Genomic DNA, 16,029 nt, shown 5'->3' with positions numbered 1-16,029 from the left:
CCGACGACTCGCTTTCAGACGCAAGTCCAACCAGCATTTGGAGCCTTGAAGCTGCCTCGATTGCCTCATCAGAACCAGAACAAATCCACGTTACATCCAGTGGGAGTTCTGACGCACCCGTTGCCGATACCATCAACAACGATCAGAACTCCAGCTTCGCGCTCGCAAGAGACATCGCTACACCGAAAAGGGAAGATTCACCTGAGCCTACCTCACACTCTTCCTACGCCTTCTCTCGTCCAGCCATCAAGGAACCCATCCTCAAGCATGTCGGCCTCGAAGGAATCGACTGGAACACTTGGCAACCTAGCCAACATCCCGAAGCTAGAATCGACAGCCGGATGGATCAACTGGAGCCGAGAAATGAAGGACCATCTCACAATGTCGGGATACGGAGACTTGTTCAAACGAAACAAGGACAAACCCACCGGCACCAGCGCCGCGACCGTCGAAAAGATCGACAACTGGCTCTCCAAGCAGGAACGCGCGTGCGGAGCCGTCCTCAATCGACTTGGATACAACGCCAGGGAGCAGGTAAAGGACAAGGAGACCGTCACGGAGATGTTCGATGAGCTTGAGAAGCGCTTCAAACCAAAAGGAAGTGCGGTCTTCCAAGAGCTCGACCGACGATACAACTGCCTCACCCTAGACCAATGCTCGGGAGTCATGAACTTTGCAGAACGGCTGCGAGAAGCTCAATCTGAACTCTTGCAACTAGACGAGACATGCAAAATCGGCACGCCTCAATTCATCAATAAGTTCCTAACCGGACTTGGCCCCGAATACGAAATGTTCCTCACTGCCTTCTACCAAAACCACAACTTGCTACCCGAGCGAGGCTCCAACGGAGAAATAACCAAACCTGCCGTAACATTCGAAATCGCTCTTGCCGCCGCAGAGCAAGAGGAAATGAACATTCAACAACGAGAAAAGGCCAAGACGCAAACGGCTCTGCTGGCTAGAATGCGTGGCCCTGGAAAAGAACGAGTAGCTCAGACGTGCGGCCACTGCAACAAACCAGGTCATACCAAGGCCGGATGTTTTGGCCTACACCCCGACCTTCTTGAGGAGTTCAGAAGAAAACGAGCACTTCGGAGTGGACGACGAGAAGCCAAGCTTGAGAAGAGAAAGGAGAACACCTCGTCACTGGAACTCGACGAGGATCACACTGCCGCCGTCGCCTTCTTAAACGCGGCCCTTCTATCCTTTCAACCCCAGTTTGGCCTGGCTGCATCAGAGCCGTCCGGGCTGCTCGAGCGAATTCACGTATTGGACAGTGGCGCCTCCTCCCACACGTTCTGCCGTCGACAGAACTTTACATCACTCGAGAAATTCACCGGCTCTGCCATCAACGGCATAGCTGGCTCGGCCATTATGCCCGCGGGGCAAGGCACATACACCCTCAGAACCATACGGAACAATGCCAAAGGAACAACGATCTTTCATAAGGCACTTTACGTCCCAGACGCTCACTGCAACCTTGTCTCGGTCTCAGCCCTCGAGGAAGATGGAGCAACTATTTTATTTCGAAAAGGACGAGCCGTCATTACAAGCCACGGTAAAGTCATCCTCAGCGCCACTAGGAAATTTGGTCTGTACGTGATCGACGAGGACGACCAACAACTGCACACTGCCATGGCCGCATACTCTGTCAGCGACCCCAAACTGCAGATCTGGCATGACCGACTCGGCCATTTGGGAGAACAGAACGTGCATTTACTCATGAAGATGTCCACGGGCATCACTCCTCTATCTGACTCCAACGTCTGTGAAGCGTGCGTAAAAGGGCGCATGAAGGAAAGGCCTCACCGCGGATGCATTCGAAAAGGAACAAGACCACTGGAGAGCCTGCATGGCGATATCGCTGGCCCCTTCCCAGACGAAGGCATCGACGGCCATAGATACTGGGCCTGCTTCATAGACGATTTCACCAAAATGACCTGGGTCTTCCCAATCAGGCAAAAGTCCGAATTTGGCAACTGCCTTCGACAACTTCTGGAACAAGCCGAGACACCAACCCGTCGCTGCCGTTACCTTCGCCTCGATCGAGGGGGAGAAAACCAAGCTGATGCAATCACTCTCTACTGCGAAAACAAGATGATTGAGATGATCTTTTCTGCTACCGAGCAGCACGAACAAAACGGAGTGGCCGAAGTAGCAAACCGTGTCCTACTCGAGAAGCTCACAGCGACTCTCATCCATTCAGGACTGGAAAAGAAATTCTGGCCATACGTCCTCAAAGCCATGGCATACGTACGAAACCTCTCACCAGCCTCGGGTCGTCAAATCACACCTTATGAAGCATGGCACAAGGAAGTGCCGGATCTCTCCCATCTCCGAGTTATCGGCAGCCGAGGCTTTGCAAAGATGCCTTCAGCCAAACGGAAGAAGATGGACGACAAGACAGTCCCCTGCCGACTCCTCGGCTATCAAGGGAGCACAAACTACGTCTTAGTCGACGACGATGGAAGAATATTCTTTGCGAATAACGTCGTGTTCGATGAGAAATCCCTGCTGAGAAAACGAATTGCATCCGAGCAACCAACTGACGAACCCAACGCAAAACGGATGGATCTCACACCATCTCTTCCAACTATACCCCTAACCGAAAACATCAGAACAGACGAAGAGATACAGTCAGCCCCCAGCCAATCCTATCAACTGAATCAAGACGAGCCAAGCTTCCATGTGGAACTGGGGACTCCAGAAAGAACACAAAGCCCCGACGGTGCAGTCGACGAACACCAAGTCGTTGCGGAAGCAGCCGACGGTCATCCCCAACAACGTTTTCCAGTACGGGAAACCCGAGGACAAATTCCATCAAGATACACAGTCCTAGCTCAACAAGACCCATCAGCCCAACAAAACCAGTGGCGCTTCACCATGATCGCCATTCACCTGGCTATGATCGCCAACAACCTTGAACCGACCGAACCCAAAACCTTTGCCGAAGCAATGAACTCGCCTCATAGCGAACAATGGATGCAAGCCATGATTGACGAAATCGACTCCTTGATGAGAAACGGCACCTTCATACCAGTCAGCCTGCCTCCAGGAAAACATACCCTCCAAGGCAAATGGGTGTATAAGCTCAAACGGGGAAAGGATGGCGAGATTACCAGATTCAAAGCTCGCTTCGTCGTCAGAGGCTTCGAACAAAAAGAGGGAATCGACTACCACGAAACGTTTGCCTCCGTGGTCAAGCCGATGAGCTATAAAATGATCTTCGCCATCGCTGCGGCCCTAGACCTTGAACTGGAACAGATGGATGTCAAAACTGCCTTCCTTTATGGCGGCGTCAAAGAAGAAATCTACGTGACTCAGCCACAGGGTTTCGACGACAAGTCAGGCAGAGTCTTCCGACTGCGGAAAGCTCTCTACGGCCTCAAACAATCTCCCCGAATCTGGTACCAGACTTTATCTGATTTCCTGGAAACCCTCGGCTTCAAACCACTCAACGCCGACGTTGGCGTCTTCATCCGTGGCACAACCTACATCGCCGTCTACGTGGATGATCTCCTAATCGCTGGTCCCGATAAGGAAGAAATCCGCCAAATCAAAGCCGCCTTGAGCGAGAAATTCGAAATGACTGACCTTGGCCCGTGTCAGTACTATCTGGGAATGTCCGTCCGGAGAGACAGACGCAACAAGGCCATCTTCCTCTCCCAACGAGCATATGTCGAGAAGGTCCTACGGGAATTTGACATGTGGGAGAGCAAGCCAGTCACAACTCCCCTGAGCACGTCAAAATTCCAACCTGTCCCAGACGAATACAGAGCTCCTAAAACGACGAAACTATGGTACGCAAAAGCAATTGGGTCACTTATGTACGCCATGCTTGGCACTCGCCCAGACATCGCATTTGCCGTCTCCCTCTGCAGCCGATATCTGGGAAACCCAACCAACGAACACGTCCAAGCCGTCAAGCGCATCATGAGGTACTTGCGAGGGACGATCGACTTGGAACTCACCTTCAGCGGACCACTCAGACCGTTAGTTGGGTACAGCGACTCAGACTGGGCTGGCGATCACGACACCAGACGATCAACGGCTGGCTACGTCTTCAACGTCGGCACAGGCGCCATCAGTTGGAACTCCAAACGACAACCAACGGTCGCACTATCATCCTGCGAAGCGGAGTACATGGGACAAACACAATGCACCAAAGAGGCGATCTGGCTACGAGGGTTGCTGCGCGAACTTCTGGCCCAATACAAACATGGAGACCTTCAAACAACTATTCTCTACGGGGACAATCAAGGGGCAATTGCAATGGCCAAAAATCCACAGTTCCACGCCAGGACTAAGCACATTGATCTTCAATGGCATTACGTTCGAGAACGAGTCTCGGATGGAGACGTTGAACTCCAATATGTCCCAACCGAGCAACAAATCGCAGACGGACTTACGAAAGCTCTCCCAAAAGACCGGTTTATCGTGTTTCGCAACGCGCTGGGCCTCTCCAACCCATGATTCGCTGTTGGTCACGCAAGTATGGATCATGAGAAAAGGAGGTGGCCGGGAACACCTGGCCAACTGACACTCCGCGATCTCTCGACAACCAAGTAACCTACCAACAAACTGACTTGGGATTTGGAAGCAGCGGCGTCGAAAGTCTATTATATCAAGTTCACACGATTTCTCTTTTCTTTTATCCCTTTTCATCATGCCCCAAGTGGGAGAGAATGGGTGCCCAACAGTCTATCTCGTTCATCGAGCCTCCAAGCGACCCACAGGTCCTCAGCTCGGAATTCCTCGGCTTCTTATAACAAATTCTACAACAATTCCAGCTATAACTGAACGCTCAATACGTACATACAAGAGCCATTTCATTCAGAAACGGATCACACAGGATCCAATTGCAAAAGAATCCCATTGCAGGTGCACATGGCCGAGCTACAAAACTACAAAACTACAAAACTACAAAACTACAAAACTACAAAACTACAAAACTACAAAACTACAAAACTACAAAACTACAAAACTACAAAACTACAAAACTACAAAACTACAAAACTACAAAACTACAAAACTACAAAACTACAAAACACAAAAACACAAAAACACAAAAAACGCAGCGAACGCCGCTGGATTGGCTTCTTCAGCCTTAACAACCACAGTCCTACGAGACATACAACGGAACCTGCTCAATCGGATCCGGCCAAAGAAAGCAAGACAGTTCGACTATCGTAGTCAGCCGTCAATATCAACAAAGGATAGTATCAATGTCCTCTACATTTATTTCGGAAAATATAAACCTAGAATGGAGTGGGAGATCTGGAGTGCTAAGGCTCCAGTGATCGAAGATTCCAAGGCTTCATTCAAACATCAAACATCAAACAAACGTTAAACCTAGGATGAAGTGGGAGATCTGGGGTGTTAAGGCTCCAGTGATCGAAGATTCCAAGGCTTCATCCAAACATCAAAACCACCTGTCCGTGATGAAGTGGGAGATCTGGGGTGCTAAGGCTCCAGTGATCGAAGATTCCAAGGCTTCATCCAAACATCAAAACCACCTGTCCGTGATGAAGTGGGAGATCTGGGGTGCTAAGGCTCCAGTGATCGAAGATTCCAAGGCTTCATCCAAACATCAAACAATCTGGAGGATATGGGGTGCTAAGGCTCCAGTGACCAGAAACTCAAGGCTGTCCGCCTCACAAATATCAAATCATCAAACAATCTGGGGGATCCAGGGTGCTAAGGCCCCGGCGACCGAACAATCCAACGCAGGTGTGGTAATAGAAGCTCTTTCCTATTTTTCACCCACGAAGGTGTTTTTGAGGTTTTAATGAGGCCACACTCTGTTACGCAGAAACATCTCGCACCAATGGCTCGAGTGGGAGTGTTGAGATCCGTTGCTTTGACGGATCAATGGCTATTCCGATCCATTGGTGGCTGGGATGTGGATGTCTTCTTGTCTATAGCTTTCGCTGGTTCGCGCTAGTCTTTCTTCTTCTTTAATCAATACAACATGCTCATCTCAACAAGAATAACCACCCAAAATGGCACCTGAGACACGCAATTTTGGCACTGAAATAAGCGGAAATCGCCAAAGAAATCATGAATTTACTCCCGAGCAAAGATCTGCGATGGTAGCTGAGATATATGCCGGTAAATCGTATCGGGATGTCGCAGATGACTACGGCACGGATCCGGGCACCGTCTATCGCACAAAGCGGCGCTGGGAACAACACCATTACAACCACTCGAGACCTCGTGGAGGGCGGCCAAAGAAACTCACGGCTATACAGATTGTGAGGATGAATTCTTTTATTAACCGGCATCGGCACCTGACGTGGAACGACCTGATTCTAGAGCTCGATTTGAATATAAGCAAGAGGACCCTCCAGCGACGGCTTCAGAGCTATTGGCGCCGCAAATGGCGGTCCAAAAGACGTATCGCACTATCAGAGGACGATGCAAAAGAGCGGCTTGAATTTGCTGAGTATTGGATCCCTCGGATTGACGAGCTTTTGCTAGTAAATTAGCCCTGAAAGACAGAGGGTTCTACCGCTGACTTTCCCGCAGGCCTGCGTCACAGACGAGTGCATAGTTCAAAACGCTCCGAATAACCCAGACGGCTGGGTCTTTCGCCGGCCTGATGAAAAGCTTCGTAAGGACTTAGTCAATGTTCAACAACACGGAAAAGCTCGTCAGTCTATTATGGTGTGGGCTGGCATAGCTGGAAAGTGTTGAAATGAGAAGACGCTTATTGCTTAATTCATCCTAAAAGTGCAGTGGGGGAACCACTATTTATGTACAGGCACGATCTCTTGTAGAATATTCCTCCTTCTTCCACACCTTGCCACCGCCTTGGTCGCCTCACACTTGTGATCTCCAACAGCTTCGGCCGCCGAGTCACCCAGCACATGTTCTTAGTGGTCGGGTCGGGTCTCGTGATGAACGATTCCACGGCATCACCCGGGGTGATTAATGGGTTCTGGCGCCGAACTCGAACAATAGAAGCGAGACAGAATACAGACTTCGCGAGACAAAAGATGCAAACAACCAGCAGGGTGTTATTCTGCACCAGCACCTCACACGGCGCAACGAACGGCTCTGACAGGCAGTACTCCACTTCCAGTCGAGGCACGGATAGGGGAAAGCAGGATTCATCTGGAGTTATGAGGCCGGTGTCAGGGTCAAGTCCAATTGATGAAGCGAATAATTGTCGGTAATGTTAAAAGGTCTAAGTTACATATGTCTAAGAGGAGCACAGCCTGTCAGACAACTGGCTCCACAAGGATCATTGATGGCACCAGTCAATTTGATGAGAATTATCTGAGGAGCAAGAACTTAATGAGCGTGTTTAGCAATGACATCTTGCCTTGCTTTCTCCTCTGGTGTATCGTACTGTCGAGGTCGCCCACGCTTCTTGGGTGCTTCGGGCATAGTGATCAAGATGCAGTGTTACAATGATTGACTTGGACTGTCTTGAAGTTCCTACAGCTTGATGAGATGAGCTTGCCCCTGAGGTTGACCGCGAAATCCTGATTAAGCTAGTGCGTGACCGTAAAAATCAAATGAAGTTAGTGTGCGACGGCTAAATTCTGGTTGGCTAGAGGTTTTGAGCACTAAGTCCAAAATAGGCTAGCGTATTGACCGCGAAACTCGAAAGGGCAATTTTGTCAACCTAGCACCGATACATGAATGCAGACATCGAACAAAAGATCAGTGTAGATTGAGGATTAAAAATGAGCGTGTCCTTTCTTATCTAAAGGAGCGACAAGAGTCGGTCTCTTATACCCGTGTTTAGTCTGCCGATTCATAGACAGCAGGCTGTTGCCTGACGCTAGTTGTGGTCGTTCACTCTCATCGTGAACTTGTTCACGATGATCGTGATCCTTGCCTTCACCAGTAAGCGAAGGTATCCGGAGCTTGACAAATTTCGACTGACCCGATGGCTTCGTACACAAGGCACATCACGGGGTGTAGAATAATGACGATGATGATAGAACACTAGGACTGAGTGTCAAGGAACTGCTCCTGACAGGTTGATTATCATCTAGCAAGACTCAGCAGGCCGATTTATAGAAGTTGACCAACAGACACGCCGACACAACCAGACGCGCACAACGCGCGCAGCTTCCCACGGCTACATCAACCACACTTATCGTCATGACAGCCGTGCTGGCTGTATAACGATACTGTCATCATTCTCCGCAGCGTGTCCGCTCGATATAAGGTAGCTCCGGCATATCTATTTCTATCGCCGACTTCCTGATATGGCGACGGGTCCATCTATCCACTCTGCTGTCTGCGACGACGCTGGCGCGTTTCTCTTGGCCAGGCTAGATCGACCGGGGTTGCGCTGGCCGGTCGGGAGGCTTTGCCTCCCCCCCCCCCCGCGACTGAATACCTAGGGATGTCCTGCTGAGCTCCCTCAGAATAGCACCCTTGAACTCGTGTTGTAAATGACAGGAGCATGCTGGACAGAGCATTGTGGATCACCAGTTGGATGAGTTGTGGGATTTGGCAGCCGGCGGTGTCTCAATCGCAAAAGAGGATGGACGGGTATCGTATGTTGGGCTTTGAGCTGATGTTGAGAATCACATCATTTATCTTGTCCACCAACTGTTCAGCTGCCTGAGACGTCACCTGACTCGAACTGTCAAATCGTCACTGGAATATGCCGAGGTTATGCAAGGCATGATCACAGCCTCGTTTCCTGCAATGGGATAAATACGGATTGCCAGCCATACAGCCCTAACTTGGTAGCTAAAGTTGATTTCCTGCCACTCTAAAATACATGCATTCATACCACCGCTGGGCTGGCCTCGGTGAGTCGAGCATCAAGTAGAACACACCATGTGTATCCATGGCGCCATGACAGAGGAGAAAGTGATCAGAAAACTCGGCATGTTTAATGCAGTACGTACTTCTTCAAGCTCCTCTGCCCTGCCTTCCACTGCCCAATAGCCCTCCCATCCATGTACCCGCTGATATACACATCCCCCACAAAGCGGTACTCGCCACGGGTACCCTCAGGTCTCAGCAGAATAGGGGTTGAACAACCCAAGGGCACCACGACCTGGTCCCCAGGGAGCATGAACCCTGATCCCATCCCGATCCTGTTTTCCTCGGTGATGCACAAGCACCGCCCCATCATCCTATCTCCAATCTGCTTCTGTAAAAAATCCCTCCTCTCCTCGGGCTGCACGCCCACCTCCAAATGCAGATATTCCCGCAAGGTCTGATCCAGGGGCAGATACGGCAGCCGCTCGCGGATCAAGTTGGCAAAAACACTGTAGCAGGCCGCCACCCACTCACTCGCTCCCTTATATGGCTCTGGGATCTGTCCGAGACACAGCGTTATTGCAAAGTGTTCCTCGGCCGCCTGACTAGACGCGTCGCTCTCCTGGCTGAAGGCGTCTAGGAGCAATGCCCTCCAGTGCAAAAAGGCCATGAGGTAGTCTCCCAAGTTGCAGAGGGTACCCACTGCGACGCCTCTCGTCTTGATCGTATCGAGGGGTATTGCCTCTATTTGCAGCTTGTTCAGTCGGTAGTCGAGAAATTCGCAGCGAGCCTTGGTATTCCCTGATGCAGAGAAGCCGAACTTGCAACCCAAGGACGTCGTCTGCGGGATGTGTGACCAATCCGGGATGAAGGAGGGTAGGTTGGCTGAGCTTGTGTGGACTGGAAAGTGTATTGCCTCGCAGATAACGTCAAGACATCGCGTCGTCGTTAGGAGATAGTCGACGACTTCGGTGTATACATCCTTGACTGGGAGATTATAGTCGGCATGAAACTCCTTGCGTATCTCATCCGGCAAGACGCCGAGAATGCCAAAGAGTTTATCCCTTGGATCCGAGGCAAGCTTTCTCCGACACGCTCGAAGAATCTCGAGCAGAGCTGCTTCTCCGCAGTCCATGTAGGCTCGGAGGTCAGGAATACTCGCTGGGCCTTGGTACATCAGAACCTGAGCGCAGCTGAACTGATCCGGTGAACCAACAGCGCGTCTCCCCTCGATCTGATCATTTCGGAAGGCCTGGTTGCCGCGGTGCTGACTGAAGACATCTGACGCACGCTGATACGTGTTCCATGGAACCCTGGAAGATCCGCAATAGACGTCGATTTCCCTCGCGTTGAAGACTTCTTGGACAACCCACAGTCTTCTCCAGTAGTCTCTCTCAAACAAGGATACTACAGCAGCGAGATCTCCGTTCCTTGCTCCCTCCGCCAAGAGCTGCGAGACTTCGTCCGGGTACTTGGCCTCCTTAGCCACGTCGCAAAGAAAGTTGACAGCATGTGAACTATCGTCTTCCTCAGGACCCAGCCAAATCGCGACATACACAGCGCTGGAGTAGATATCGGGCATGAGCTGAATCTGCTGAGCTCGCTCGTCTCGATTCTGCTGGTCGATGGATAGAGCATCTACCCACACCAGAACCGACTCTGCTCTCTTTCGAAGTGCCTGAAGGGCGCCGTGAAGACTGGCCGAGACATATGTGGGACATCCTTCAACCTCGATCCTGCCCGTGTCTCTCGGGTCTCCCCACGCGTACGAGATGGCGACATATCGAGGGGGCTCTTCTAGGGATACATGGATGATCTCGCACTTGATCATTGTCTTTCTTTCCGGTAGGATCTTGATCAGTCTGATGGACTGTTCCTCAAGCGGCCGGTAGCGGTACGCTCTGTCACCAAGGAATGACGACCGAGACGCGTTTGACAAGGACCTTGCAAAGTCGCTGTGGGTCGGCGAGAGGTTGATCCTAGCAGATTTGGGAATTCTATCACTCTTCGAACGCTGCAGCTGGGGAGAAATCAGTCCCAATGCGGACGCGTTCCGGCGGTTGGTGGGAGGCGAGAGTAGCTCTTGGTCGCTGCTGTATGATACTTCGGGCGTAAGAGGTCGAGGGGCTTTGGGGGCTTTTAAGGATCTCCTACGATCCTTGGGCGGTGGAAGCGAGTGACGAGGAGGCACCACAGCGTCGTGGGATGTGATGTACCCTTGATATTCCTCCCACTCCTCTTCGGCGTCTTGGTACTCGCCCCTGCCTTTGCCGATAGCTTCAGGAGGCAGTGGTTGAGGAAAGTCTCCAGAAGCCCGCCTTCGCCGAACTGGAGGCGGTGATGGGATATAGGGTAGGGCCGAGGCGCGCGGGGTGGGGGGCGTCCTCTCTTCAAGATAGATTTGTCCTCGTCGGAATGGTAGTCACCTCTGCCTGGGGGGTACTGGGGTGGAACTGGGAGGAGGTCGGGTCCTGGAGGCATGGGGCGGAGGCGGATGCGGCCGTATTTTGACTCAGCCATGTTGCCAGGCGGAAGGATGATGGGAATTTATAAGATGACTAATCTTTATCTGGTACAAGGTAGCTTTCCGGTCCTATTCCGAGATATTAACACTCGGTGGTACTCGTATGATGCGGTTAGGCGATGCTCACAGAGTCAGATTTCAGCTCAGCTCGTCAGCCTGAAGGGCATGCCCAAGTTACCTGTTGGCTCATGTGGGGCTATCGCCCCAGGCGAGCCAACCTAAAATGTTAGGCCAAAAGTCTGTGTCGCATATCAAGCCCTGGCCCCACTTGTTCACTCGCATCGTGAACAAGTTCACGATGAGAGTGAACGACCACAATTAGCATCAAGCAGCCGGCTGCTGTTGGAATAATTGGGAGCTTCCCCCTCACTTCAGGGTCACATCACAAAGTCCTAGATTGAAAGTTGAAAGTCCTAGATGGAATCGCATGGGATATAAACCCCTAGGGAGCTCTCACCATGACAATAATAACAATAACCTTGATTTTATCAATCACACCCAGCATCACTGCGCAATTCAACAACAGTGGTTAGGATTAAGTGGGATAGGTGGGATGAGTGGGATGAGCGGGATGATTACAACGCAATGGGGCGGGCCGGTGACCAAGATGATCCGATCTAGGCACGATTACAAACCGCGGGGAGTTTGTTGTCGCTTTCAATTGCAACAATTCTTCAGCAACTGAAGAGAGTTCACAAGCTGTATAATTGACGAGGCCTTCGCAATGGAGCGTGAATACCCTTTTAACCGCCATCCACAACCGAGAACAACATGCCATTCAACGCGACGCCGACGTATCTCATCACTGCCGCCTCTGGCAACATCGGCAGGCACCTTATCCATCATCTCTTCTACAACCATGACAAAGCAACGATCGTTCTACCCACAAACAACCCTGATCGCTTGCAGGAGCAGCTTGGTAGCATAGCCAATAACTCTCGAGTTAAAGTCGTTCATGGTAACATCCAGGAACCCGGCTTTATCGAAGCCACCCTCAAGTCTCATAATGTCACGGCCGCATTCATCTGTCTCAGTGGCGAGAACGAGCTCATAGTCACGATGAATCTTTTCGATGCAATCAAGCGTTCCGGGACAGTCAAGCATTTAGTCTATCTATCAGGCTGCGGCAACTATGATCTTGATGCGATCCGGGCAGGTGGCATCCGAGATAACTGGGCCGGGAACACACTCGTCAAGCATATCATTGAAGCCAAGCTGCGATACGGCACGCCACCTCGAAATCAGCCTGGTGGATTCAGTTGGACAATCCTTGGGCCAAGTCAGTTCTTCAGCAATGACTATCGCAGCAAGGAGGCCATGCTAAAGAACGGCTTCTTTAATGAGCCGCTGGGCAACAAAGGTGTCAGCAGAGTTGACACCCGCGACATTGCTCTGGCTGCGGCCAACGCGCTGCGAGACGATGGGCAGGTCTGGGGGCGCAAGAAGGTCATGATTGGAAGCTTGGAGACGTACACGATTGTCGACATAGCCAAGCTTTGGTCGGAAGCGCTTGGAACTGAAATTACTGCGGCAAAGAGTGACGAAGAGGGACTGGCGACTTTCGAAGGGCATTTCAAACCTTTCATTGGCCCTGTTTTGGCTAGGAGTATCACGTTGATGTATAAAGGTTTCGATGCAAATAGGTTTGGAATGAATGAGGCTGAGTATGAGGATCAAGTTGCATTGTTGGGGAAGGCTCCGGCAAGTTACAAAGAATTTGTTAAGACGACTGCGCAAGAATGGAAGAACGGATCCGGCTAAGAGCACCGTGGTAGTTATTCCAGTAAGGGTTTTATTTCTTGGTCACAGAATCCATGCAAATCTTGTGTGATGCTCCCTACCATCCAAGTCCACCTAATGCATAGCCCCACCTACCTAATGCATCACCAAAATTTCGATCCTCCCATACAAAATCTAAATTTTCAATAACATCGCATTCACTCTGGAGTAAAATTACTCACAAAGACATATACCATAACGTACCGGTATAAAAGCATGATATCGCGGCTAACAGCGCTTGAACGGGTAGTGCAGCTAATTACTTGCACTAACAGATGCCATCTGTCTGTACCGACCATGTACTTTTGGAGATTCGAGATAATACCGTCGTACTTGCGTCACTGATTGTTAAACGCTTAACCTTAAAAGCCAGTGGTTAATGTAGTGGGAAGGCTTTCTACCAACTGCTATCCAAGCTTGCTATCTCATCGATTATCTCCAGTCTTATCTCAATTCTGTAACTTGTCTCTCTATTAGACACAGCGCTCGCAATAGTCCAGACCATTTGGACTATTAGTCCAGACTGCAGATCAGGGCAGGGAATACGGACGCCCGGTGTGGACGCTAAGTACGCTAGGTTGTTGGCATGGTGTTACAAAACCAGGGTACCCATGATTGTTGCTGTGTCAACCATTTTGTTTTAGATATTTCTGCCCAATTTACTGGTGCGATCCAGATCAACACGGCTCGTTTCAAGGGACGCATCATCCTAGTCGTCAATCCACGAACGCCCGTCGTGGATTGATTATTGATCTTGGATTGCAGTCTGGACTAATAGTCCAAACGGTCTGGACTATTAGGAGCGCTGGGTCCTTTGCGACGCTAAAGTGTATGCTCTGTCTCAGACAGCGCCGCTGCGCCTGACAGCTGCTCCTCGAAAGCCCCAACATTGTGGCCGAACAGCAGCGCTTTGGCCGAGAGATTTAGAGTATGGCCAAAGCAGAGGCCTCGCCTCGTCGATCCGACGAACCCAAGCTCGCCACCAATAACGTCCATGGCTCTGTCGTTGCTTTCTGCGTTGTCCAGCGTGAAGTACCCAATCCTGTCCTGGGTCCCATAGGCATCAAGGACGTCAAGTATTTCGGCCGCAATGTTGTGTCCGAAATGGCGCGTTCGTAATTCTGACACGCCAAGCACCAGCTTGCGCGGCTGGCCATTCCCGTCCCGAAAGAAACAAGCAATCCCGTACAGACTGTGCCTGTTTCCTGACTTCCAACCGTCAAAGGAGACGTGAATCAGGCCGCATGACTGCTTCAACACCGCTATAACCTTATCCTTGTGTGATTCGTACGCTGACAGAACTTTGTGGCGGATAGTCATCCTGGTGATATTGGCATCAGTGATCTTGACAAGTGGGTTGAGGTATTCGAATATCTGGCGCAATCTTCCCTATTCACAAACGCTAAATGAGTGATTCTCCTCAATGATCCATTCCAGTAGAAGACGCTGGAACTGCTTCCTGTCAAAGCTCTTAACAAGACTATTCGCAATCTCTTGTTCGCGTGGGAGTGAGCCTCATCACATCAGCGATCGACCTTTAATCTTTGGTCTTCATCTTCTCTGCTTTCTTCTGAGCCGCTGATTTCGTCGCCTCAGCAGGAGCCCATATTCCATGACCTTTGAATAAATGATCATTCGCGTTCTGGATGCCCTTTTCTGCGAAGCTTCTTGGTCTTGGGCTCTTGTTTTGGATACAGCGTTTGCAGACCCATCGGCGGCTGCCATTGAGCTTCTGAACATCGTACCCAAAACTCCATACCCAAGATGATGTATCGCGAACACGTTGTGACCATACATGGTCGGAGAAACACCGCCAGAGGTATTGATGTTCTGGATCTTGATGAGGTGTTTCTGGTCGCGCGCTGGAGGTAGGCGTTGCCAGGAAAGCTTCCACAGGCGTCGTGCGGGAGAGCGTCTCGATTTCATCGTCTATTGAAGGCGTGGCGGGTTCTATTTCGTCTAATACACTACGTCGTTGGCCTTGGTGTCGCAGCACGGAATTTGTGCCTGGCATCATCAATCCATTCAATATATTGAAGTAGGTTGAGTGGTTCGCATCTTTGCCTGAGGCTAGTCCTTCTATTTGCTATTCAATCCAATTGATGACGTGCGAGCCGTCGATGTCGATGTTATGTTCCACTTCTCAACTAGATCTCGGAGAATGTCAAGCGCTTGTTCAGCAGACTGTTGAGTTGGTGCTAGCTCTGACAGGTCTGCCATGCCTCGATTGATGGCCTCGGAAATATGAGGGCTCACCGTTGCCGCTGATTCCGGCTTTCGGATGCCAAAACCCTCGGGTATTGCGTCACCAGTGACGGCCATCGATGCTGACGCTAGGAGCAGGTGAGAGATAAACGACGGCGCCATACGCAGAGAATACAAAAGTGAGAAGGATTTGACTAGGGATTGGATGGCATCCGCGGCTTGGGAGCAGATAAGGGGCGGCGATATTCTCGGTTGCGTGGTGTCGATTTTTATGGATGATTGAAAGAGATTCAGAACGGCAAATTGATAATACATACTGTTTCCGTCAGAGCCAAGGATGAATATCCAACATTCTTATAGACTTACTGCATGAACAGCACAGCTGGAGTGGAGTTATGGCCAAGGCGTAAAGAGTCAGGTATACGGTCGTACCACTCCAGATATGCTATATAGAGACTTCCTATCTCCTTTGCTGTGTAAGGCTTGCCTGGAGAATTTAACAGGTATAACGACTGATGGACCAATTCGCTTAGTTCACCGAAGCATATAAATACCGACAAGACATTCGAAGGCTGCGCACACACATGATGGAGTAATGCACCTAAGTAATGTTAGCAAGCCAATGGATTCTTCGATGCTTTCCTCTAGAACCCACCGTTGTCCGTGTATGGAATCCAGAGTGATTCTTCGATATCCTTGATTTTGACGGGTTTTGGAGGAAACTGGGGAAACCGGGACAAGTGCGGCAGCGAGTTGGTGGCCAAAGACCATACACTTGATAAGTC

At 50.6% G+C, this 16,029-nt stretch overlaps 3 protein-coding genes across 3 annotated transcripts; 2 read left to right on the top strand and 1 right to left on the bottom strand.

Annotated features, from left to right (window-relative positions):
* Nucleotides 1-267: 267 nt before the first annotated feature.
* NCS54_01494200 (Integrase catalytic domain-containing protein) lies at nt 268-4,473 on the top strand (the record flags this gene model as incomplete). The annotated part of the gene is made up of 1 exon (XM_053160062.1): nt 268-4,473. The coding sequence occupies one exon, from the start codon at nt 268-270 to the stop codon at nt 4,471-4,473; it is 4,206 nt and encodes a 1,401-aa protein (XP_053016037.1).
* A 4,390-nt stretch (nt 4,474-8,863) lies between these two features.
* NCS54_01494100 (HET domain-containing protein) lies at nt 8,864-11,256 on the bottom strand (the record flags this gene model as incomplete). The annotated part of the gene is made up of 2 exons (XM_053160061.1): nt 8,864-11,064; nt 11,163-11,256. The coding sequence occupies 2 exons, from the start codon at nt 11,254-11,256 to the stop codon at nt 8,864-8,866; spliced, it is 2,295 nt and encodes a 764-aa protein (XP_053016036.1).
* Nucleotides 11,257-12,031: 775 nt separating this feature from the next.
* Nucleotides 12,032-13,021, top strand: NCS54_01494000 (NAD(P)-bd-dom domain-containing protein; the record flags this gene model as incomplete). The annotated part of the gene is made up of 1 exon (XM_053160060.1): nt 12,032-13,021. One exon carries the CDS (start codon nt 12,032-12,034, stop codon nt 13,019-13,021), a length of 990 nt encoding a protein of 329 aa, XP_053016035.1.
* Nucleotides 13,022-16,029: the final 3,008 nt, after the last annotated feature.

Source organism: Fusarium falciforme, chromosome 13 (assembly GCF_026873545.1).
Source record: "Fusarium falciforme chromosome 13, complete sequence".
In the NCBI taxonomy this organism is placed as follows: Eukaryota; Fungi; Ascomycota; class Sordariomycetes; order Hypocreales; family Nectriaceae; genus Fusarium; species Fusarium falciforme.
The sequence above is the reverse complement of the archived record's forward strand: the minus strand, read 5'-3'. Positions and strand labels throughout refer to the sequence as shown.